Here is a 26,148-nt window from a genome sequence, read left to right as displayed (position 1 = left end):
ACAGTGAGTGCTGTGAAGTATGTAAACCTGACAATTCACAGACCTGTACCCCTGGGGCTAATAATACATTATATGTATAAAAAAATAAAAAAAAATTTTAAAAATCAATCAAGGGAAACCAACAGGCAGTAAAGATCTTAAAAAATGGTTAGAAGTATTAGCACACTTTTAGAATTTTCCACTGATTTTCTTAGAATTAGAAAAAAAATCTCAAGTTGTCATAGAATTTCTGTTCTTCTTCATTTCTCATTGATATAGCACAATGAACACCAGAACACTCTCTATTTCTTCCTTCTCTTTCCTAACCAGAACTAATTTTGTGTCAAGGGGATGATTCACGATGAATCAACTATCCCAATAGTGATGTTCCTCTGTCACTTTGCCAGATAATCTTGTGGCCTCCCTTAAAGGTGGAGGTGACTACGTAACTGTGCCATTACCAATGAGACAGGAAAGTTTGTTAGGGATCTCCTGAAAAGGTCTTAATTTTCTTAATAAAAGGAATAAGTGACATTGGCCTCTTTTTTCCTGTCTTGAATGTAAGTCTCCTCCTCTTTTTTTTTTTTTTTTCTAACTGAAGTACAGCTGACATACAATATTATATTATAGTTTCAGGTGTACAACATAGTGATTTGACAATTATATGCATTACAAAATGCTGACTACAAGTGAGCCACCACTCAAAGTTATTACAGTATTGATTATACTCCTTAAGTTCTAATTTTCATCTCTGTCATTTTTTTTTTTTAAGTAGAATTTTGTACCTCTTAATCCCCATCACATATTTTACCCATTCCCCACCCTCCCTCTGGCATTCACCAGTTGGTTTTCTGTATTTATGAGTCTATTTCTGGGGGGGGGATGTTTTATTTTTCAGATTCCACATTTAAGTGAACATGTGTTATTGTCTTTTTATTTCTGACTTACTTGACTTAGCACAATACTCTCTAGGTCCATCCATGTTGTTGTGAATGGCAAGACTGTATTCTTTTTATGGCTAAATAATATTCCATTATAGATATATGTCACATCTTCTTTCTCCATTCATTTATCTGTGAACACTTAGGTTGTTTCCATATTTTGGCTACTGTAAGTAATGCTGCAATCAACACAGGAGTGCATGTATCTTTTCAAATTAGTGTTTCTGTTTTCTTTGGGTAAATTCTTAGAAGTGGAATTACTGGGTCAGATGGCATTTCTGTTTTTACTTTTATTTTTTTGAGGGAATGTGAGTCTCTTCTGACTATAATATAATACATGTATGAGAAGGAATAATATGTATGAAGAGGAAAAGTCCACACAACTGTAAGTATGGCATAAGAGAGGGAACAAAAGAGCCTGGGTCCTCTAAATGCCATACAATTTCACTCTTCTGTGGAATCTTAAAAAACAAAACAAGTGAATAAACAAACCAAAAGCAGAATCATACCTATAAATATGGAGAACAAACTTATGGTTGCCAGAGAAGAGTGAGTGGAAGGATGGGTAAAGAGGTGAAGGGGTGTGGAAGATACAGGCTTCCCGTTAAGGAATGAAGTCATGGGAATAAAAGGCACAGCCCAGGAATAGTCAGTAACACTGTAATAGCACTGTATGGTGACAGGTGGTAGCTACACTTGTGGTGAGCATAGCATGAGGTACAGAGAAGCTGAATCACTATTTTGTACACCTGAAACTAATGTAACACTGTGTGTCAACTCTATTATAGAAAAAAACAAAAAGAGCCCAAGTCCTTGATGATATCACTGAGCAACTAAATCAATATAGCAACTCATTGTCTCTAAGAAAAATAAAACCTATTTTTTTAAATCACTCTGTCTAACATTTTGTTTCTACCTACAATAGAAAAGCATCTCCAACTGATAGATGCACACACATTCGCTCTTCAGATGAAGAAGAGTTTGCAGATAAGATGTAAAAGTAGGTTTAAAATTAAAAAAAAAAAAAAGTGGCTGGGCACTGCATTCTTCTGAAGTCTTCGGACAAATCAGGTTTCCTTTGGTGTGTATTAAATGCATGTCTGCCTTGTATCCCCCTCTAGATGGCAAATTTGTTTGTGGCCCGAGATCTCTGTTCTGTGTAGGGGCCTATGCACCTCTGGGTGCTCAAATCAGCTTACTGATGGGCCATTTCTACGTGCCCTTCAAGTTGTCTCCGCCATCCAGGTATTCAACTCCATCAGGAACGAACACCCCACAGACCTTTTTTTTTTCCCCCATAGAAGTGAGTACACACACAGGTGAAACAAACAAGCAAAGGGATGGTTCCCTGTCTTACGTTCACATTCTCTGACATCCAAGTTGAACTGCTGTAGTGCTCCCAGGGTGAGCTGTCTTACTTCAGCTTCCAGCAAGAGCTGCATCAAGGATGTGGCTAAATGCTTGCAAGCTGACATACACGCCGTCTGGGCCACCTTTCCCTGGAATAACAAGAGTGCAAACCATAATGTTAAAGGACTGAATGAAATCCCAACAAAAATTATCAGAATTTATTTTTCCATTAGGGATTCCTTTAAGGTTTTCTCCATCACGATATCTTTGGCATTGAAAAATCTTGGATGAATAGTGCCTGGTGGCAATCATCTTAAATATTACCTTTATCACCATGAGTAATATAGCTATAACATTAAACTAAGATTTATAAAGCCCAGCTATTTATTCAAGAAGCACTTTTTTCCCCCAAATCAACAACAGATAGGCAATATTTAAAATCTTATTTAGATGAAAAAGGAATTTTTCTGTAGAGAATAAATTTCAGAAAGTCCCTTCCAAAATTACTATGATTCTAAAGATTTATTTATTTATTTGAGAGAGAAAGAGAGAGAGAGAACAAGATGGGAGAGGTGCAGAGGGAGAGGGAGAAGCTGACTCCCCGCTGAGCAGGGAGCCAGATGTGGGGCTCGATCCCAGGACTACAGGATCATGATTTGAGCTGAAGGCCCACACTTAACTGACTGAGCCACCTAAGGAATCCTGAAATTACTATAATTCTTAAGAAACAAATGTAAAACATCATCCCCTAAGTTATCTAGAAACCAGAGTGCTTATGGCTTTATCATTTAACACACAAAAAATTAAAAGAACAATTAAAATTTCCAGAAAATAAATAATTAAAAGGATGAATTTTTTTTCTTTAAAAAATGAACACTGAGGGGTGCCTGGCTGGCTCAGTTGGTGGAGCATGTGACTCCTGACCTCAGGGTTGTGAGTTCAAACCCCAAGTTGGGTGTAGAGATTACTTAAAATAATAAATAAATAAAATCTTAACAATAAAAATGTGTTCTTCAACTATATGGTTCTGTTTGTATGTTCTGAAGATCCCCACTCTGGATGATTTAAGACAACAAATGGAAATACTTAAGTTAGGGAGTACTATACAGGACAACTGAAAAATAAGTTACATTATAAACAAAATCCACATTAAATGGTTTGCATTCAGTTAAACCCACTGGAGACTGGGAACCAAGAGCACATGAAGAAGAGCCAGAAATTTCACCAGTTATAGGCTCTGGGCGAACAATCAAGAGAGGGCACATCAAAGATGTGAGAAGCCTTGTCTGTGGCTTTTGAACAGTGAGAACAGGAGTGGAGTAAAGCAATGAGGATAAGACTAAAGCAGATGCGCAGAGACAGCAGTGCAGATCAGAAGCCAGAAAAATGGGTAAGAAACAACCTCTTGGGCATTATCATACGCCCAAGATATGCTACAGTTAAGCAGCTGACATCTTATGCTATTTCATTTCATTCTTAGAATCACCATAAGAAGTTGGTATTCTTTCTTCTTGTAGATGAATACACTAAGGCTTTCTAGGAAGTTTAGAAATTTAGACAAACTCACACAGCTCTTTGGTATTTTGACCCAGTCCTAAATCTGTATCTTGTCCCTACACCATCACCTATAAAGCAGTAGTAATTCTTACACTGTCTTACAATGAACCATGGAGCAAAACCTGGTCCAGATGATAACAGGGTTTATGGGTTATCCAAGGCATAGACTAGGCCCACACAGGTACAAGAGTGGCAGTTCAGGGGCCAACTACTCAAATACTGAGTATTGGCTGTGCCTTTCTTTTTAATGTGTAACCCAACATAATTATCTCGGCCAAAACAGATACTTAAAGAACCTGACAAGCTGAACATAGAGATGCTGTGAAAATCAAAGAGCTAAAAAGCCCAGTGAAACTAGAGGCTGAAAAAGATAGCATTGGAAAGGCTTGTTTCAGTGGCCAAAACAGATTGCCAAGGAGAAGCAAAACTGGACTGGTAAAATGAAAAGATAGCTTAAGAGTCAGAAAGTTCCAATTTTTATTCACCACCATTTACTGGCTGTGCAATTTGGGATAAGTTAGTTGATCCTCCTGAGTCATTATTCATCTCAAAATAGTAAAAGGCTTATTAACCTTAACATATTAACATGAAACACAGACTTGGCTTTCAAGTCCCAATCAATATATATCAATCAATAAGGCCAAATGCACTTACACATGACCACGTGTTATACTACTCTTAATATACTGTTATTTAACTGCCCTCCAATTACGTTTCACCTTACTTCCCTTCAAGCTAATTATTTATTTCCAAACAAAATGATAATTGCAGAAATGAATGTTTTCATTGTTACATATTTTGCTAAATCAAGAAAGCATTTTGGAACTTGGCTAATGCACAGTTTGCTACCCATTCCCCCTTTCACTTCCGGTTTCCATTACCACTGCGGTGTCCATAGGTTTTCTAAGAACGGATAAACACAGACTCAGGCAATAACAACCAACACACTATGCAATAAATATTGGTGATTTCACCCTATTCTTTAAGTAATCTTATTACGAAGTGGATGCTAAGAACATACAGCGAAAATCTCTAGAACAGAGTAAGAATTTAGGACTTAAGAAAACCTAAACTTATGAAAAGTCCCATAAAACTCCCTTTTGGATACCTCTAAGAAGAGTTTCAAATCAGACTCATCACATCTAGGTTGTATCTTATGAAGCTGTAATAGTGCCAATGTACAATGCACAAAAATAAAGATGGAATGCAAGACAAGATGAAAAATGAGCTAAGAATTATCACCATATTTTGAACATACAAGGAACCTGGGATGCAGGGAGATTTTGAGTCACAAGGTCTTATAGGTAGCTCAATCGGCAACATCATGTTGCCTCTCAATGCATCTATACTATTAATATACTCCAAGACAATAAGTAAATAACACCTAAATGAACTGAAAGTCCACTACCAAAGCACTTAAATAGTTCACACTAGCTTTCAATCCAGTTACAATTACTTTTTTTTTTTTTTTTAAAGTTTGGGAAAGGGAGAGGAATCAAGACCCATGAAAATACTTTTTTGATTTTTGCCATGTAGCTCTTTGGTAACCAAATCAACTCATTTACTTCAAAAGCATATCCAGATTCATATTCTCTAATTCAAATTATCTCTTTTAATCTTCTATTCTATTTGCTGTCTTCCTTGTACTGTACTTCACACAGGGTGATATACTGCATTATCATATCACATATGTACATCTGCTCAAAAAGCAGAGGGTTTGCAAGGAAAGAAACTATGGCACCCAAACTGTGCAAAGTAGGTATACACTAATACCTAACTTTGTATCTCATAAGTATCTGATTCTCTTTACAAAAAGGGAGGAGATAGCCACTGTTTCTGACCCAAAGACACAACTAAACTCAATTAAAACAAATGTATAAGAGGGGCACCTGGGTGGCTCAGTAGGTTAAGAGTCTGCCATAGGCTCAGGTCATGATCCCAGCATCCAGCTCCCTGCTCAGTGGGGAGTCTGCCTCTCCCTCTCCCTCTGCTGCTTCCCCCATTTCTGCTTTCTCTCCCTCTCATTCAAATAAACAAAATCTTAAAAAAAAAAAAACCCACAAATATACAGAAATCTTCCAGATTCCATCAAAGTCCTACAGAAAGCTCAGTACTCATCACTTTCAATTATGATGTACTTCAATGACACACTAAGTGCAATTCACTGTACACAAGTGAACAGAGGTGAAAAGCTTAGAGAAAGCATCACCATCATCAACCAAATATCTCTATCACTATCACCAGAGCAGCGGCCTTGATTTATTGAGCACTATGTTCCAAAGTTTTGAAAGTACTCTCATATAATTCTCGTAAGAACCCCATGAGGTATTTAATCCTCAATTTATAGATATGAGGAGAGAAGGGTTAAGCTATTGACTATATCTTGAAACTGGTGGATCTAGGATATGAATCCAACCCTGTCAGACTTCAAAGACTTAACAATCATTTGATCCTGCTTCCCAGGAAAGGGACTTTGGTAGTTGCTACCTGTTTCTCTTGCTCTGTGACAAGGGATAAGGGAATGAAGAAGACAAGAAAATGCAAAGCATACAAAGGCCAGGATACTGAGTGAAAAGTTTTTTCTCCTCCCCATCAAAAGAAACCTGAGTTCACAGTAGGAACTGAGAATGAACTCCAGTCACGGCTCTCTGTCAACCTACTGGGGTCAAACCCTGAGTCCAAGATCACCAAGGATCTTGTCTTACTCACTGCAAATGGCCAAAGCCAAATTCTTCCTTCTCTGGATAATTTTAGCAAGTTTCAAAGTAAGACAAAAGCCGAGTGCCAGGAACTATGCTGTGAAAGAGAGCTGTCCTTTCACACCAACTTTTGCTTCTGCTTCCTGAATAACACTCCCTTGCTCACATTTTGGTTTGTCAAATTTTTCTTTCTCAAGTTATTTAATGAATTATTTCACCGTGAAACAGGGAAAAGTTCAGACACAGAAAGTGATGTCTAGCAAGGAGAGAACGAACTACTCAAAGAGAATGTAAAGCGCCCTATAAATTGTTCTCTCTCTCTATATATATACCTAGGTACCTCTGCTTCCTTAACCTTCAACCCTGACCTCTATGGTAGGCATTTCCTTTAATATGGATCTTTGTCTTACTTCTGCCTGCCTCATGGAACTTGATTTTTAAGTTCTTTTCCTTCCTTGAACAAGGAAGCTACCTTGTTCCTTTTTCCTCAATAGCCCGAAGGGTCTGGATGAGGCCACTTCATTCCTGAGCACTAAGCCTCCTATCTACTTAGGATGGACATTCCATAAGTTACATTTGGAGAAGCTCTGGATATTTCCATATGTTTCTGCCAATTGGAACCCATGCCTGGAACTTTGGTTCCCATGTACCCCAGAAATCCCACAATAAATTTTTACTTCATTATGATACTTAAGCTACCTTAAAAATCACACATTTTCCCCAAGTAGATTTTCCCCACAACTGAATTCATGTCTTACAATCCTGTCCAAAGGATATTCTTAAAATCAATGAGAGAATCTGTATAAATATTCACTCATTAAAATCACACACAAATCCCCATTCTAGAAAAATGAAAGTTCTCTAACAGCTTAAAAAAAATGAGGCCCAAGGATGATGATCAAAATATCCTGGACAACATATGAGGTGTTCTTTGAGCCATCAGTACAGCCTACAATGAGATGGTGAACCCCTAGTAATAAAAAATAAGAAGAGCATGGCAAAAAAATAAAACAATCCTTACCTAACTTGGTCGTCAAAAAATTAAAAAGTCCAGGGGCGCCTGGGTGGCTCAGTGGGTTAAAGCCTCTACGTCTCGCTCAGGTCACAATCCCAGAGTCCTGGGATCGAGCCCTGCATCGGGCTCTTGTTTGGCAGGGAGCCTGTTTTCCCCTCTCTCTCTGCCTGCCTCTCTGACTATTTGTGATCTCTGTCTGTCAAATAAATAAATAAAATCTTTTAAAAAAATTAAGAAGTCCAGAGATAAAAGCCAGTCCAAAGAAAACTGGGAGTTTCTACTCAAGATGAGGATGGAAGGAGAAGTCAGAGGAAGGATTTATTGCATGCTATAAACTCAGTTCAGAGACGTAGCCACTTACTTGACTTATTCTCAATCATGTTTTAAGAAACATAAAAAATCTTTAAGAAACACTTTTTGCAATGCATGCTTTTGTTGAGGTATAATTACAAACAGTACATATGCAAATCTTAGGAATATTGCTTGATGACCTTTTCATATGTAAAAACCTATAAAACTGCCATCCAGCTCAAGATGCAGAACATTTCCATAAACTCAGAAGTTTCTCATGCCCTTTTCAAATGAGTAGATCCACCCAGAGATAACTCTAGATTAGAATTATCTCTAACTCTACTCAGTAGATCCACCAGAGATAACTCTTCTGACTTACAGCCCCATAGATAAGTTCTGCCTGTTCTTGAACTTCATATAAAAAGAATCCTACAGTCCTCTTCTGTGTCTAGTTTTTTGCACTCAGCATGTTTTTGAGATTCATCCATGGTATTGTATGTATCTACAGTTTGCTCCTTTTTATCGTGGAGGACTATGTTCATTCATTTGCTCATTCATTTTGTTCTCCTGATATGTATATTTGGGTTACTTCTATTTGGGGGCTATTGTGAATAAAGTCTTTTAAGGGAAAATATTCATTTTCCTTGGAAAAAATACCTAGGAATAAGTTGCTAGATCACAGAGCACCTGGGTGGCTCAGTGGCTTAAAGCCTCTGCCTTCAGCTCAGGTCACGGTCCCAGGACCTGGGATTGAGCCCCACATTGGGCTCTCTGCTCAGCGGGGAGCCTACTTCCTCCTCTTTCTCTCTCTTTGCCTCTCTGCCTACTTGTGATCTCTATCTGTCAAATAAATAAATTTTTTAAAAAATCTTAAAAAAAAAAAAAAGATTGCTAGATCACATAAACTGCCAGAGTTCTTCAGAGTGATTGTGCCATTTCATACTCCCATGAGCAATGTACGAGATTATTCCCTATCCACTCCAACATTGGTATTATAAGACTTTTTAATTCATGCTATATTGCCAGTGTGTAGTAGTATCTTATTGTAGTCTCAATTTGAATTCCTTCATGAGTCATTCTGTTAAAGCATCTTTTCATATGCCTACTGGCCAAAAGGATAACCTCTTTTAAAAAGTACCTGTTCGAGTTTATTGTCCAGGTAGGTAGTGACTGGAGGTAGAGACAGTCAAACATATTTTTATTTATTTTTTAAAAGCTTTTATGTAAATTCCACGTATATAACATATGGTGTAATATTAGCTTCAATCCAGTGTACACTATAGTATTCAATACTAGTATACAATATAGTGATACGGCATAAGCACCTTTGTTGAAAATCAGACTCCCTATTCTGTTCCACTGATCTTTTTGTCAATCTTTACGTCAATACTTCACTCTCTTACTTACTAAACCTTTACAGTAAATATAGAAAGCAGGTGGCATAAAGTTCTCTAACATTATTCTCCCTTTTCAAAATAGTCTTGGCTATTTTATTTTAAATTTTTTAATTTCCATATTAATCTTTAAATCAGCTTTTAAGCATCTATACTCATTTTTCAAGATTGGTCTAGCTGGTACAATTCAACATACATAAAAGAAAGGTTACATCATTATGTAGCATGGATGCCCTAGGGCATTGGGGTTTAATTCTCACCCACAGCCTGGTGGAGAAGAACTTTACATTAATTTTGGGAGAACTGACATTTTAATAATATTGCATCCGTAAATGCAGTATTCTTTCCTATTTAGTTAGATCTTCTTTAATTTGGGGGGGGGGTAATGTTTTACAATTTTGAGTGCACAAGCTTAGCACATATTATTTTATTACAGAGTATTTTTTTTTTTTTTAGAGTATTTCCTGGTTTTTGATGTTGTAAATGACATTAATTTTTAATTTCAGATTCTAATTCCTCTTTATTAGTACACAGAAACAGATCTGCTTTGGGGCACCTGGGTGGCTCAACTGGTTAAGCATCCGACTCTTGGGTTTCGGCTCAGGTCATGATCTTAGGGTTGTGAGATGAACACAGGGCTCCACTTGAGTCTCTCTTCCTCCCCTTCTGCCCCTTTGCACCCTCCCATCGCCACTTGTACTTGTGCTGATGTGCACTCTCCCTCTAACAGGAATAAATGAATAAAATCTTTTAAAAAAGAAACAGATCAGTTTTTTGCATAGTGACCTTTTACCTTGTGGTCTTACTAAACTTAGTTTCACTATCTTCTTAAAAAAATCCCTTAGAATTCTCTATGTAAACAATTTCTTTTTTAAAGAAAACATTTCTCATTCTCCTCCCCTTTCAATTAGCTCACTTTGTATTTCTTTTACTTGCTATTTTACATTAAGGTAGCTTCCAACAGCTGCTGAGTTAGAATGCTGAGAGCATACATACTTGTCTTGTTCCTGGTCTTAGAGGTCGAACATTCAGTCTTTTACCATTAAATAAAATGTAAGAGTAAAAAGATATTCTTCTATTAGATTAAATAAGACTAGATTTGGGGCGCCTGGGTGGCTCAGTGGGTTAAGCTGCTGCCTTCAGCTCAGGTCATGATCTCAGAGTCCTGGGATCGAGCCCCGCATCGGGCTCTCTGCTCAGCAGGGAGCCTGCTTCCCCCTCTCTCTCTGTCTGCCTCTCTGCCTACTTGTGATCACTGTGTGTCAAATAAATAAATAAGATCTTTAAAAAAAAATAAGACTAGATTTGTCTGTTGCGAAGTTAGTTGTTCTTTTTTTTTTTAAGAGTGTCCATTTCTGCTAAATGCTTTATCTGCATCTCCTGAGACACACACTTCTCTCTCTCTCTCTCTCACACACACACTAAATAAGCTTATTCCTAACAAAGAAACTGAATTTATATTTTATAACCTTCCAATGAAGAAACTCCAGACTCTGATTATTTCACTAGTGAATTCTATCAAGTATTAATGGAAGAAATGATGGGGCACCTGGGTGGCTCAGTGGGTTAAGCTGCTGCCTTCGGCTCAGGTCATGATCTCAGGGTTCTGGGATCGAGTCCTGCATCGGGCTCTCTGCTCAGCAGGGAGCCTGCTTCCTCCTCTCTCTCTGCCTGCCTCTCTGCCTACTTGTGATCTCTCTCTGTCAAATAAATAAATAAAATCTTTGAAAAAAAAAAAGTATTAATGGAAGAAATAAAACCAAGTCTAGACAAAACCTTTCCCAAAATAGAGATGGGGGAGAAAACATTTCTAAAATGCATTTTATGAGATCAACATTACCCTAATGGCAAAATCCAAGGCACAGATGATATAAGAACAGAAAACTATAAAGAAACATCCTACATAAACACACACACACAATATCAAAACAATAGCAAATCAAATCCAGCATTACATAAAAAAGAAGATATGTTATGTCAAAGTGGGGTATATTACATAAATGTGTCTGCTATCGATTCCTAATTTATTTCTGTTGCAGATGGCAAACATGGTAAAAATTTATACTTTTTATATTTATTGAGACTTGTTTTATGGTCTAGAATGTGCTCTAGCTTAGTGAATGTTGCATGTGCACTAGGGAAAAAAAATGGTGCTGTTGGTGGAATGTCAAGTTGTTTGATATTACAGTTCAAGTCTTCTGTAGTCTTATTGGTATTTTATCTATTTGTTTTATCAGTTACTGAAGGAATGCTAAAATAACCAACTATAATTGTGAATCTATCTATTTGTCCTTTCAGTTCTATCAGTTGTTGTTGTTGTTTTTTAATACAGTTGAGGATCTATTGCTGAGTGCAGACACATTAAAGCCTCTGAACAATTCTCATTCTCTCCTCTACTTCTTGGTCTCCAATACATATTACAACTTTCAACTGCACTCCTCCTCTCTTTTATGCCCTATTCCACTTTTAAAAATTAAAAATAAAATGTGTATTCTTTTTTTCTATGTGTCTAAGTTTTGGTGTTTTCTATAGATCTTTGAGTTGACTTACCTTGACTTCTGCTTTATTGAGTCTGTTGTTAAACACATTTAATCCATTTTTAAGAGCTCACATTAATACAAATCTGTATTTTGCTATTTAAAACACACATTTGATTTTTAATATATGTTCAGATTTTTTTTTTGTATTGTCTATTCTTTCCTGTTTTCTTTAACATTTTAATCAGTTACTTTGAAATCTCTGTCTCCTAGCATATCTGGATTATCTAACGATCTGTTTCTACTGACTGTTTTAACTTTTGATTACGGATCAGTTTTTTTGCTTATTATCACTTTAAAAACCTCTATTTCGTATGCCATATATTGTAGATAAGATGCTACAGAGGCACTAGGTTATTTTATCTTCCTCAGCAGAGTTTTGAGTTTGGTTTAGGCAGGCAGTTAAATTATTAGTAGATCACTTTCATTTTGTCAGGCTTGTTTTTAAAGTTATAGTGGGTCTATTTTAATTTCATCCTTCATCTTAGGAACTTGTCCTTAATCCCTACCAATGGCTTTACTGGTTTTTAAACAGAAAGGCCACATGCTCATCAGGTCTCTCTATGGGTCCAGTCCTCAATGTCTCTGCTGTGCAACTTCAGAATATTTGTTCACTTGTTAATATTCCAGCAGCTGATGTCTTCTACAGCTCCAGAGTACACCCTATTCATGTGAAGCTTAGAAATCAGCCAGGAACTGAAGGGGAATTTTATAAAGACATATTGGGGGTTATTTCTTGGTGTTTCTTCCTTCTTTGGCTTCCTATTCCTCTGAAACCAATTGTTATTTACATCCCAAGCATGGATTCCCTTCATTTTTTTGACAATTCTCTGGTTTTGTATTTTGTATATAAATATATAAATATAAATATAAAAACATTTATAATTAGAAAATAAGTCTGATTGAGCTTTGAGAGCACAACTAGAACCCAGAAACTTTTTAATTTGCCAATATATATTAACCAGAAAAAACTTTATTTTATATGCCTAGTCTTGATTTCCATTATCAGCTTGGCAAACATTTTTTCCTTATAAAGAAAATGCATTCACATATGGGTCTTAGGAACTCACGATAAAGGATAAAAGATATTATAGCCAGTTAATCATAATCAGTACATGCCCATTACAAAACAACAAAAACACCAGCAAATACCTTGACTTTTATGTTCTACTGCCATAGACCAAAACAGTGTTAAGAGCAAAAACAAACAAACAGGAAAATATATAAAGGTAAATAAACAAATTATAGACATGTGGTTTATAATAAACACTAAATATGATGCCCTAGAACACTGATGTTAATCTTTGCCTCAGTTCTGTCATCGGAAAAACAGAACTGTTATAATGGTTAAATAAAAAGAATTCCTATGTAGTATCTGGCATATATGAAGCACTCGGTAAATGTCTTATTATTATTTTCATAATTTTTGTTCCTCTGATCCTGAGTATAAAAAACAGTTGACAAGACATTGGGTATATTTGCTTAAAATGTAAGTATTTTATGAGTTCGTAATTATTTTACTAACCGTTTACGCCTTTTATAGAGTTGTATGATTTTCTTTTTAACCAAAAAAATTCTGTCACACAAAAAAAGTGGAAAGTGTACTTCCCATTCTGAAGCAAATCAAGGAGAACATGCAATTAAGTGCTAAATTGAGCAGAATAAGCTCTAAGTGCTATATGATTTTAGAAGAAACAGTTATGAGGCCAAAATAGTCAGAGAGGCTTCACAAAAGTGGTAGGATTTTCTGGGTGACCTTCATTACATCCCAAAAACAACAACACAGAAATGTTTTCGAGTGGCTTCCAATTTGAAATGAGGTCATATAAAGTACTCTACAAATAACAATTATTACTACACAAACCTCCATAGAATAAGAAGTCCTCATAATGAGAAATAAAAACTCTTCCTTTCTCTTCCCTCAATTCCTGTTCAGGTTAAAGGTCAACTTCATCAAGTCATCTCATTAACACAGAAATGTCTTTGAAGGTATTCAGTCTTTGCCATGCTTGACATTTCACCAGACTGCAACCAAGACGCCAAAGAATCAGATTCAAATATTAATGAGCAAAAGGTCACAATGAGGTAATCTCCAAAGTTCTATTAGTTCCTGTTTTCTGACCCTATCCAATTCCCCCTCTCCTTCTCCAGTCCTCTCTTACCACCTACATTTACAATCACTGGATTCATTTCAAGATATACCCTCTAAACTGTAATTTCACTTTAAGTGAATTTTAAGTGGAGGCCTCCCAGATGCTGATTCCCAATCCAAGGTTAATCTGTAGAGTCATCAAGTTAAAATAAAGAGAAGAGAGAGAATCAGCTAAAAACTATATCGAATTTTGATATTTAACTGCTAGAACAAAAAAAAAAAAAGAAAAAAGAAAAAAGAAACACTCTCTTTCAAACTTTCCAATAAGCTATTTAATAATGTGACAAAGCAGAGCGTATTAAAATATTAACCAAAGCTTCCAGGAAAACCTCTATAATCTCAATTGTTTATTCAAGACCTTTACAAACCTCATAAAAAATTAAGTGGGCTTGGAAAAAACACACCACAGCCATAGGAGAAAGTTTACAAAACACAATGGTACAGACGCCTGACTGTCTGCCAGCCAGTCGCTTTTAACTTCCACATACAACTTATTACTCGGTTCCTAACTGGTCGATGCCCTAAATAAGAGCATTCCTCCTCCCAAACACCTCATTAGCCCGAGTTTCTTTTTCACTTTTTTGAGCTAACGTATCCTGTAGGTGCTTTGGTTCATTATTTTCTGCCAATACAAATACTTCATTTCAGAATATTTAAAACCTTAGGCTTCTCTGAGGGAACTCATTTAAGATCTTCTTTACAACAATTTCATTAGCTCTCTAATTAATCTTACTATGAGAGAACAGTGCCTGAGCCATCACGTCCATTTTACAGTAAGTGGTAGTGAAAACGAGACAGGACTAGACTGGGAGAGAAATGCAGAGAAAGAGCAAGGACTTTGGTTCGTATTAATTTAGGTTCAAATCTCAGCCCTATCACTTATGTGACCTTTAGGAAAGTTACTCAATCTTGAGTAGACTTAGCTTGTTCATCAGTAAAGTGGAGATAATGATGCCAACCTTGCAGAAATTTATGCAATAAAATGGGATAACAGAATACAGAGACCAGTACAGTATCTGGCACATATGAGGGTCTCAATGAGTGATAGGTAGTTTTTATAAAATGTTCTTATCTTTGGGAGAAGTACTGCAGATAGCTCAAGGAAATGTTTACATGAAAACTGACTTGGGTCCCAGGCGGAATTAAATATTCCACGATTCCGGAGAGGCAGTTGCAGAGAGTCAACAAATACTAATGTGAGCTGGATTTGATCAACTTTCATAAGTGTAGAAATCCACTCTGAGTTACTCCTGTCCTAGGAAATTGAGCATGAAATATGAGTATTTCATTCGGTCTCAGTAAGTAAATGCTCTTAAACCATTTATATTCTAAGGAAACACACTGCATACTCTCCCCATCCCCATCTTTTCCCCTTCTGGAAGGCCCTACAGGAGCTGTAAAGAGGAAACTTTTCATCACAGTGTATCTGTGTGAAAGCACCAAAATATGTTAACAATTAGAAAAGAGGAAACCTGAAAGACTGCCTTGTTAATTAAGGAACTCGCTATCAAAGAACTCATTAAAAGGTAATGAAACCAAATGGCTATTAAAATAAATACCCACTGAATAAAGATTGCCTGGCTAACAGCCCTTCAGTGTAACTTTTTACAAACACTCCTAATAGAAAGGAGCCAGAAAAAGATGAAAAACCATGAAAATGCTAAAACTGAGATTGAAAAAACCAGCATTCAAGTTATCCTGAGTAGGAAGTAGAAGCTGAATTAAGAAAAATGTTGCTAGAATTCAGAATATGGAGATCAAACATTCTTGGAAAGTCTTCTACCATCCATCCCTTGATCTCAGAGACCCTGAACATTACATAATCCAGAACCAGGCAGCTGTTCCTCTCTATACTTGCTACTCCTGGCCAGTAAGAATATGGTTCTCCCTATTCCTCGTGTGTCCCTCAACTACCCCCAGCCACCTAGCTTCTTTCTTAAATCTGAGCAGAAGCTGTATCACTTGAAGAGATGGCATAAAGCTACAGTTAAAGGAAAACTCAGAGGCACAGTCCCATCAGCAAAGGAAGAACAAGAACAAAAGAGTCTCTATGACAGGACATGCTAGAAATTGACCATTTACATCATACTCCACAAATTTAGAAAGTTTTTAGAGAAGCAGACAATGGTCATAGGAATACAGCGCCTCCACTCAAAAAATACATGCAGACGATGTTATTTGCCTACTCGTTATCCCTGCTCCCTTCTACATTAATGAAATTATCCTTGGCAACACAAGTGGAATAATTACGTTTCTCAGCCTCTTGTCAGATATGGAAGGCAAATGACTTGAAGGCAGAAATGTCTTCAGAAATCCTCTTGCCTGCTCCCTCCTTTCCGCTGTCTAAATAGGGACATAATGGCTAAATTTCTACAGTTACCTTGAAACCCTTAGAAAGGGGTCAAGAGGTTATAAATGCCTTAGCCGTGACATTCCTGAGCTTCTATGTGATTATAATTACGGGACTTGTTATTATGTGAGAAAAGACAGTCTTAGGTATGAAAGCCACTGAAGTTAATAACTGATAACTTAAAAGCCAGTAGAGATGAGGTGTGCATGCACATCATTACTAAGTACACAAATAGTTTGGGAAAGGGATGTGACTACCATTAAATGGAGAAGAGGACAGGATGAAAAGCTGTCTACTCTCTTTGTTTTTTGACAAAGATACAATATGTAAGGAACTGTATCTGAGGTTAAGTGGGAGAATAAAATACTAGCACATGGCCCAAGTAAAAATGCCATAAAATGAAAAGGCGGTGGGGCGGGGGTGGTTATAGCAATCTGCAAAGGTTAACTTTATGTATCAACTTGACTGGGTCACAAGGTACTCAAATATGTAGTCCAACATTAAACTGGATATGTTCAGGAGAGTGTTTTTAAATGATCTTAATATTTAAATAAAGAGACTGAATAAAGCAGTTTCCCCTCCCTAAAGTGGGTGGGCTTCATCCAATCAATTGAAGGCATGAACAGAACAAAAAGGCATATCCTCCTGTGAGTAAGAGGGACTCCTGTCTAACTGCCTTGAGCTGGAACATCAGTCTTACCTAGCCTTCAGACTTGAACTAAAAAACAGCTCTGAATAGGTCTTGAGCCTGCATGCAGGCTTTCACTCCAGAACTTACACAAACTTCCTGGGTCTCTAGCTTAACAACTGCAGATCTTAGGGCTGCTCAGAAGCCATAATCACATGGGCCAATTCCTATAATAAACCTTTTACACATACAATAAACCTTTCTCACACAGACACACACACACACACACACACACACACACACACCCCTTATTGGTTCTATTTCTCTGGAGAATTCTGACTAATACAGCATCTAAAAGACACAAGTCCCAAACCTCAGAAAATTATATATTAAAGGATAAAAAGGAAACTTTCAAGAAAGTTGTTGGTATCATTATCTAAAAGATAAAATAATCATTTCTAATAAAAAAGGAGCCTAAAGCAATAAGGAGAAAACAGTGTGAGGAGAAATAACATGATAAATCCAAAAGTCAACAGGAAATATAGAGATGGGTAAGATAAAAGGGTTCTAAGAATACCAAAAGCACAGTAGCTACACTGAGTTCCACGTAAGAGGGAATAAATGCAGAACTCATGCTACGGAAAATTAACCAAGTTATGGGAAAACAAACATGAGACATTCTCCCAGAACTTGGTATGAAGCTAAAAATGATAATAGAAAAAATGATCAATTTGAACACAGAAGATAAAGTTAGCATCAGGTCAAATGATGTTTATAAAGGGAAGCCAAGAAAAAAATGAAACGTTAAGAATAATCAACACAGGGGTGCTAAGTGATACAGTCAGTTAAGTTCTGAATCTTGGTTTCAACGTACATCATGATCCCAGGGTCATGAGATCAAGCCCCACATCAAGCTCTACACTCAGTGCAGCATCTGCTTAAGACTCTCTCCCTCTCCCTGTGCCCCTCTACCCTAAAGTAAGTAAATAAAATCTTAAAAAAAGAGAAAAAACAATGTATCAGGAAAAAATATTTACAGAAAAGTACAAGCATTAAGGTAGAAAATTATGTTGTTAAACAAAATCAGATTTCTCTACCGCAACACCAAGAGGTAGATGACAGTGGAACAACAAAGACAGAGTATCATAGGAAAAAGGTGATATAAAAAATTATTTCAATCAAGCTAAAAGGTAAGAAGAAAACATCATGAAATATACACAAGGCCTCATAAAATACACAACCAATATCTTTACTTAAAGATAGGCATTGTGAAAGCCATGGTCTAAAGCAAGCAAACTAACTGAAAGTGAGATAAATTTAATACTTGTCTTGAAAATGAATGTAAATTTCAGTATTTACTGCTGGAAAAGACATAATATAGAATATAATACTGTAATAATAATAATAGTAATACTCTTGATCTAAAACACTGAGACATGCTAAAAATATAGAAGAGGAAGAGGGAGATAATGAAAATGTATTAGTAAATCACTTATATTAAATATGTCACAAATAAAACTTTTCATACTAATTCTAACACTTAGAGGATTATATGTTGAAGAATATTTTGAAAAAAAAAAAAAAAAAAAAGAAAGAAAGAAATTTTAAAAAGGACTTCCGTTCTTTAAAGCCCTGGAGATGTGCAAAGCTAAAAAATATGGCTTATGCACAAATGAAGGAGAAACAAAAGAAACTTTAAAAAGAACAGGGGTGCCTAGGTGGCTCAGTTGGTTAAGTGACTGCCTTTGGCTCAGGTCATGATCCCAGAGTCCCAGGACTGAGTCCTGCATCAGACTCCCAGCTCCACAGGGAGTCTGCTTCTCTCTTTGACCTTCTCTCCTCTCACGTTCTCACTCCCTCTCTCAAATGGATAAATAAAATCTTAAAAAAAAAAAAAAAGAGAAAGAACAAAACTAAACACTTATAGCAAAAATAAACAGCACAATAATTGTATATCATTTAAATTACCTTATTAGAAGACAAAGGTGAGACAAAAAATTAATGAAACTGACAGATAAAATAATGGGTAAAGGCATATAAAGAAAAAACAAATGTAAAAGAAGAGGTAGTAATATATTAATAAGATGTAAGTTCAAATTCAAGGCAAACGTTATTAAACAAAAGTCATTTCCTATCAGCATTCTAAAATAAAGAAAGATCTCACTGCCACAAGCCCTAACATGATGCATAATATTGCATGAAAATCCATTTAAAAAAACCGTAGAACCAAAGTACCAAAACCACAGATAGTACCTGTGGGAAAGTACCAAAAACCACAGATAGCACAATGATAGTAAGAGATCTTGAGAGAATACACTGAGACTTGGACAGATCAACCAGAAAAAAATTACCATAGTAAGTGAGGCCTGAATAATAATGTAATAACATGGATATAAAAGACACATATATTGAACTTTGTGTTTTGTGGTCAGGAAATGTCTTCTAGTCAGTAAATGGGATAATATCCAATGAAATCTTAAAAGAGCTTTTTAGCATTGGTGCTTGAACAAATGGATAGCCACATGCCTAAACATAAACCTCTACTGTTTCATCATTCTAATATATAGAAGAAAATACCTAACATACCCAAACAAAAAGTTATAGTTTAACAAATCTTCTAGAGATTTGTTAACAAGAGAAAAATTTTTAGAACTCAGAGTACAGGATTTCTTAGGACACAATGAAAAGCTAAGGACCCAGGATAGATATAAAACTGAATACAGAAACTACAATAGAACTGGTATCCAGAATATATAAAATACTTTTCCAACTTAATAGGAAGAAAAATAGCCCAATGCAATAGGGGGAAAAGATATGAGTTGGCACTTGATAAAAGAAGATCTATGAACAGCCAATGAGCATATGAAAGGTGCTCACTTAGCAGGAGGTACTGGGGAAATGATAAAACCACACAAAAAACGTCAGTACCTACTCATTACAGTGACTATAATTAACAAAAAGGATGACAATACCAAATGTTGAAAAGAATTTTGAGCAAGTGGAACTTTTATACATTGTCTTTAGAAACATTAAAGACCATGTGGCACTTTCTTACAAAGTTAAAGACACTTATTTATCATTTGACACAAAAGCAAATTAAAATTAAAATCAACATATGGGTTAATCTTAACATTCAAAAATAGAGAAAACTAGACATTATGAGACTCCCAACTCAATGCAATTAGAAATGTACGTAAGTATTTATAAGGTTTTGGTCAAAATTACATCTATATTTAACCACCAACTTAAGAGCACAGAAGAACATGTTTAGTGACACCACAAGGATGTATCAGGGAAAATCTTATAAAATAAGTAGCTGATTTTCTTTAACAAATAACTAACAAAGTATTAAAAAAAAAAAAAAAAGAAGAAGAAGAAGAAGAAGAGTATCCACAGATAAAAAGAGACTTAGGAGCCTTGCAAGGACAATGCAGCTGATATAAAACAAACCTTCCCACCAAGACCCACTGTAAAACTTGATGAAATAATGCAAACAAAACAAAATAAAAACAGCTGTTTGAAGGCATCAGAGAGCAAAGGAGGATACAAAGACCTAGGGAAACAAGAGAAAAGTTAAACACTGAGGTGACCTGGAATTTCTCCAGTGTTTCTTCCCTTTGGGGAATTTGCTTATTCCCAACACGGAGGAATGGAAGTTGAGAAGAAAACTGGAACTGCTCAATCATATGGAGTCAAATAATAATGAATTCAGCACTCTTACTCCAGGTTCCCCAAAACAAATACAGTCAAAATTAGGGAAGAAGATGATGTTAGAGGAAAGTATACTGCAGAGAAAAGAGATTGACATTCTTTACACTGTTTGCTTTTACTTAATCCTAAACTGTAAAGGGGGCATGAAACAGAATGACAATCAAGAAGAGCTGCCAAGAAGTGAGAAAGCCAAGCAGAATGTAAAAGCAGTCTCAAAGGGCTAGGCAGAAGTTTGGAGATCAAGGTCCACCAAGGGGGAAGAGTTCTGGCAAACAGCCCAAGATTCAAGCTGAAATTCCAGCAGGACTATACCTTTTGATTACACATAAACCAGAAACAGACTAATCTTTACAAAGCCTTAAGGATAGCCTGCTTTGCAGCGAGAATACATGGTCCAGAACTTAAAAAGTTATCAGAAGTATCAAATGACAGAAATAGATCATGAGAGGGGTTGGGGCAAAACAAGATAAATAAATAGAAACCAAAAACCCTTGGATAATTCAGATACTGTAATTATTGTATAAAATAATGTTTACAAAATTGGTAATGAGATAGATAATTTTAGACCAGAGATCCATCAATAGAAAACTGATAAAAATTCTAAACTGAAAAACACAAGTCCTGAAATTAATAGCTCAATAGATGTTTTTAATGCCATATTAGATAGAGCAAAAGTATTAATTTACTAGAAGATAGGTCCAACCAGATATTCAGACTCAAAGAAAATCAGATGTATAAAACAAATTATTATATGACAAGTATGAAACACAGTAAAAAAATCTAATATATTTTTAATACAGCTAATGTAACTAAAATTCCTAGGAATAAAGGGAAAAAAGAAAGAACTGAAAAGAAAAAATAGTTGATGAGATCCTGGCTGGGAATTTTTCAAAACTAATGTAGGACATTAAGCCCCAGATCCAAGAAGCTCCATGAATTTCAGACAAAATAAATAAGAAGAATCCCACATCTAGAAACCTTTTAGTACAAATACAGACAATTACAGGAAAAAAGAAAATATTCCTTTCTATTCCTAGTTGTCTGAGTGTTTTTCACCACAAAAGGGTATTGGATTTTTTTAAGATTACTTTTCTGTGAGAATTGAAATGATAATGTAGTACTTTTCCTTCACTCATTAATGTAGTGTATTGATTCCCTTATGGTGGACCAGTACTGCATTCACAGGTAAGATCCCAGTTGGCCTGGGTGTACAACACTTTCAATATTCCTGGATTCACTTTGCTAGTATTTTTTTTTTTTGAGGGTTTGTCCTTCTATATTTATGTAGAATCTTGATCTATAATTTTTCTTGTGGTGTCTTTATTTGGCTTTGGTAGCAGGGTTAATGCTGATCTCATGGAATGAGTTAGGAAGTCTTCCTTGCTCTTATATTTCCAGCAGAGTTTATGGAGAATTGATATTAATTCCTTTTAAATCTTAGGTAGAATTCACTAGAGAAGCCATCTAGTCCTGGGTTTTTTGAGGAGGTTTTTGATTACTGATTCAATCTCTTTACTTATTACATAGTCTATTACAATATTCTCTTTCTTCTGAAGCCAGTTTAGATAATAAAGTGTGTTTCTAGAATTTTGTCCTATTCATCTAGGTTACCTGTAGTTGCCACAAATTATAACATTCTTATACATTTATATATATTGTGTATACAATAAGATACATTTGTAATTCTTTTTAGAGATTTGTCTCTTAAATCAAGTAGAAATGCAAAGCAGAAATACTGCCCCTCCCCAAAATACTGATTCTTGTATGTATTTACCTTTTTGGAATTCTTTATTTCCTTACACATCTTTCAAGTTACCATCTAGGGCCCTTTCATTTAAAGCTAAATGAATCTGTTTAGCATTTCTTGTAGGGATGAACTCCTTCAGTTTTTGTTTATCTAGACATGTTTTAATATCTAATTCATTTTTGAAGGACAGTTTTGTCAAATAAAAATTCTTAGTTGATAGGCTGCTTCTTTTTTTTTTTTCAGCACTTTGAACATACAAACCTACTGCCTTCTGTTCTCCAAAGCTTCTCATGAAGCATCCCATGAGATGAAGCATCTCGTGAAGCATCCCAGCTGAGAAAACTGGGATAATTTTTTTTTAATTGTGTTATGTTAGTCACCATATGGTACGTCATTAGTTTTTGATGCAGTGTTCCATGATTCACTGTTTGCATATAATACCCTGTGTTCCATGCAATACCTACTCTCCTTAATACCCTTCACCAGACTCACCTAACCCCCTAACCCCCTCCCTTCTAAAATGCTCCATTTGTTTCCTGGGTCTCTCAAGGTTCGTCTCCCACTATGATTTCTCCCCCTTCAGTTTTCTCTTCTCCTAATGTCCTATTTCTTATGTTCCACAAATAAATGAAACCATGTGATAATTGACTATCTCTGTTTGACTTATTTCACTCAGCATAATCTCCTCCAGTCCCAATCACATTGATGAGAAAGTTGGGTATTCATCCTTTTGGATGGCTAAGTGATACTCCATTGTGTATACGGACCACATCTTCTTTTTTTTTTTTTTTTTTTTTTTTTTTTTTTAATTTTTTATTTATTTTTTTTTTTAACTTTTTATTTTTTATAAACATATATTTTTATCCCCAGGGGTACAGGTCTGTGAATCACCAGGTTTACACACTTCACAGCACTCACCAAAGCACATACCCTCCCCAATGTCCATAATCCCACCCCCTTCTCCCAAACCCCCTCCCCCCAGCTTCTTTATCCATTCATCTGTTGAAGGGCATCTTGGCTCCTTCCACAGTTTGGTATTGTGGATATTGCTGCTATAAACATTGGGGAGCATATGGCTCTTCTTTTCACTACATCTTTATCTTTGAGGTAAATACCCAGTAGTACAATTGCTGGGTCATAGGGTAGCTCTATTTTTAATTTTTTGAGGAAATTCCACACTGTTTTTAAAAGTGGCTTCATCAATTTGCATCCCCACCAACAGTGTAAGAGGGTTCCCCTTTCTCCATATCCTCTCCAACACTTGTTTCTTGCCTTGTCAATTTTTGCCATTCTAACTGGTGTAAGGTGATTTGAATTTCCCTGATGGCTAATGATGATGAACAGTTTTTCACGTGTCTGCCAGCCATTTGTATGTTTTCTTTGGAGAAGTGTCTGCTCATGTCTTCTGCCCATTTTTTGCTTGATTATCTGTTTTTTGGGTGTTGAGTTTGAGAAGTTCTTTATAGATCTTGAATATCAGCGCTTTGTCTGTGGTGTCATTTGCAAATATCTTCTCTCATTCCATGAGTTTCCTCTTTGTTTTGTTGACTGTTTCCTTTGCTGTACAGAAGCTTTTGATCTTGATAAAGTTCCAAAAGTTCATTTTTGCATTGTTTCCCTCGCCTTTGGAGATGAAACTTGAAAGAAGTTGCTGTGGCCAATGTCAAAGAGGTTACTGCCTATGTTCTCCTCCAGGATTTTGATGGATTCCTGTCTCACACTGAGGTCTTTCATCCATTTAGAGTTTATCTTTGTGTATGGTATAAGAGAACGGTCCAGTTTCATTCTTCTGTATACAGCTGTCCCATTTTCCCAGCACCATTTATTGAAGAGACTATCTTTCTTCCACTGGATATTTTATCCTACTTTGTTGAAGATTAGTTGACCACAGAGTTGAGAGTCCATTGTGTTCCACTGGTCTATATGTCTGCTTTTGTGCCAGTACCATGTTGTCACGGTAATCACAGCTTTGCAATACAGCTTGAAATCAGGCTCCAGTTTTGTTTTTCTTTTTCAACATTTCCTTGGTGATTTGGGGTCTTTTCTGGTTCCATACAAATTTTAGGATTGTTTGTTCCAGAATTTTGAAAAATGCTGTTGGTGTTTTGATTGGGATGGCATTGAAAGTATAGATTGCTCTGGGCAGCACAGTCATTTTAATGATGAAAAATTGAGATAATGTGAGCATGAGGTAGCCCTTAAACAGGCTGGAAGAAATAGACACAATAATTTGCATTAAAGATATGCTCTGATATGTCTGCAGTTGGTAAACAAGGGCCCATATTCATGAACATGGGCCATTACTGCTTCAAAACTACCAATGTGCTGGTGGGAAAGTGGGTAAAAGGCAAGTAAAGATACCACACAGATTTCCTACTGTTATCAGACTGCCTTTTTCTTGACTCAGCATTCATTTGGTCAATGTTTTTGTGGAGGGATGGGAATTTGGAGCTGCCTACTCCACCAATTTCCTGGCATCATTTCCAGAGATGACTCTTCTTAATTCAAGCAGCTAGTTCACAAGTGTATGTCACAGATCAGAGTTCCCCAAACTGGTTTAAAGAGACAGGTTCTATGGCCCTGGATGGAACATTTCCCACATTTTTGTGATTGCCTAAAAATATAAGTTAATTGTGGTGTGTTTTATGTGAATGCTTGTTTTTATAATTGAAAACCATTATGGGGCGCCTGGGTGGCTCAGTGGGTTAAAGCCTCTGCCTTCGGCTCAGGTCATGATCCCAGGGTCCTGGGATCGAGCCCCGCATCAGGCTCTCTGCTCAGCAGGGAGCCTGCTTCCCCTTCTCTCTCTGCCTGCCTCTCTGCCTACTTGTGATCTCTATCTGTCAAATAAATAAATAAAATCTTTAAAAAAAAAAAAAAAAAAGAAAGAAAACCATTATGCTATTTTAGTGTTTGCCCTTGCATTTGTGTTTACAATTAGAATGTTACCAAGTAATGAGATATTTTTGCCATGAGCAGAAGGGCAGACATGGGCCTTTATGTAACTATATCAAGTGAAAGTCAAAACAGTTTACCACACAGTACAAAAAAGTTTCACAATAGGCTAACTAGACAAAGTTGGTAGAAAATTGAAAAATCACACATCACATGTTATTGAAAATTCTGCATTGATATTCAATATGATTCATGTTGGAAACAGCAATTTTGCTTTAGCAAAACCACAAATTGATCTTATTAAGTTAATGTTGTAAATTTTAATTTTATTCATTATAAATTTTTAGATTTAAGTTATAAATCTGTTTATGTTTATAGTTTGGATATTTATATATACTTTCTACATACACAAATATATGTGACACTATAAAAAAAGTGAGAGATTTGAGACCAAGAAATTTTCACACTGACAATATGGCAGATGAGCTGACACAAAACATAGAAATTATGAATTAAATATCATAGTATTTTTTAGTTAAAAGAACTGAGTTTGAAAGAATAGGAAATTATCTAGGTACTGGGGCAAAACCAAACCAAAACAAAAACTAACTAAAAACCAGAGCAATGTGCTCCTGAGCTGATCCTCTCAGATCTCAGAAGGACATGTGGCCAGAACTACCTAACAGCTACATACTGGATTTTAGGGTCAATATAGAGATAGACCTCGGGTTCCACAGAAGGATGGAGATATAAACTAGACTCCTGCTTCTTAACAGCCAAGACAACAAAGTACTTGCTGCTACAACAAAGTACCATGGACTGGGTAGCTTATAGCCATCGGAAACATATTTCTCATAGTTCTGGAGACTAGAAGTCCAAGATCAGGATGCCAACATGACTGG

The 26,148-nt window shown here is 36.1% G+C and overlaps 1 protein-coding gene and 1 long non-coding RNA gene across 4 annotated transcripts in view; one reads left to right on the top strand and one right to left on the bottom strand.

Moving 5' to 3' along the window:
- EXOC6B (exocyst complex component 6B) overlaps positions 1 to 26,148 on the bottom strand; it is a 604,005-nt gene that overhangs the window by 176,791 nt on the left and 401,066 nt on the right. For all 3 annotated transcript variants that reach the window (XR_014315086.1, XM_082744029.1, XM_082744030.1), the window contains one exon: positions 2,278 to 2,419. Coding sequence is in view for 2 of the 3 variants with exons in the window: in XM_082744029.1 (XP_082600155.1) it covers positions 2,278 to 2,419 (142 nt within the window). In the remaining variant the exon portion in view is untranslated. The remainder of the gene's footprint in view (positions 1 to 2,277; positions 2,420 to 26,148) is intronic.
- The window catches only part of LOC309871228, a 50,978-nt gene that overhangs the window by 19,584 nt on the left and 5,246 nt on the right, over positions 1 to 26,148 (top strand). Inside the window, exon 3 of the long non-coding RNA XR_014315093.1 lies at positions 13,700 to 13,848. This is a non-coding gene — a long non-coding RNA (uncharacterized lncRNA). The remainder of the gene's footprint in view (positions 1 to 13,699; positions 13,849 to 26,148) is intronic.

This window comes from Mustela nivalis (assembly GCF_964662115.1).
Source record: "Mustela nivalis genome assembly, chromosome: 8".
In the NCBI taxonomy this organism is placed as follows: Eukaryota; Metazoa; Chordata; class Mammalia; order Carnivora; family Mustelidae; genus Mustela; species Mustela nivalis.
The sequence above is the reverse complement of the archived record's forward strand: the minus strand, read 5'-3'. Positions and strand labels throughout refer to the sequence as shown.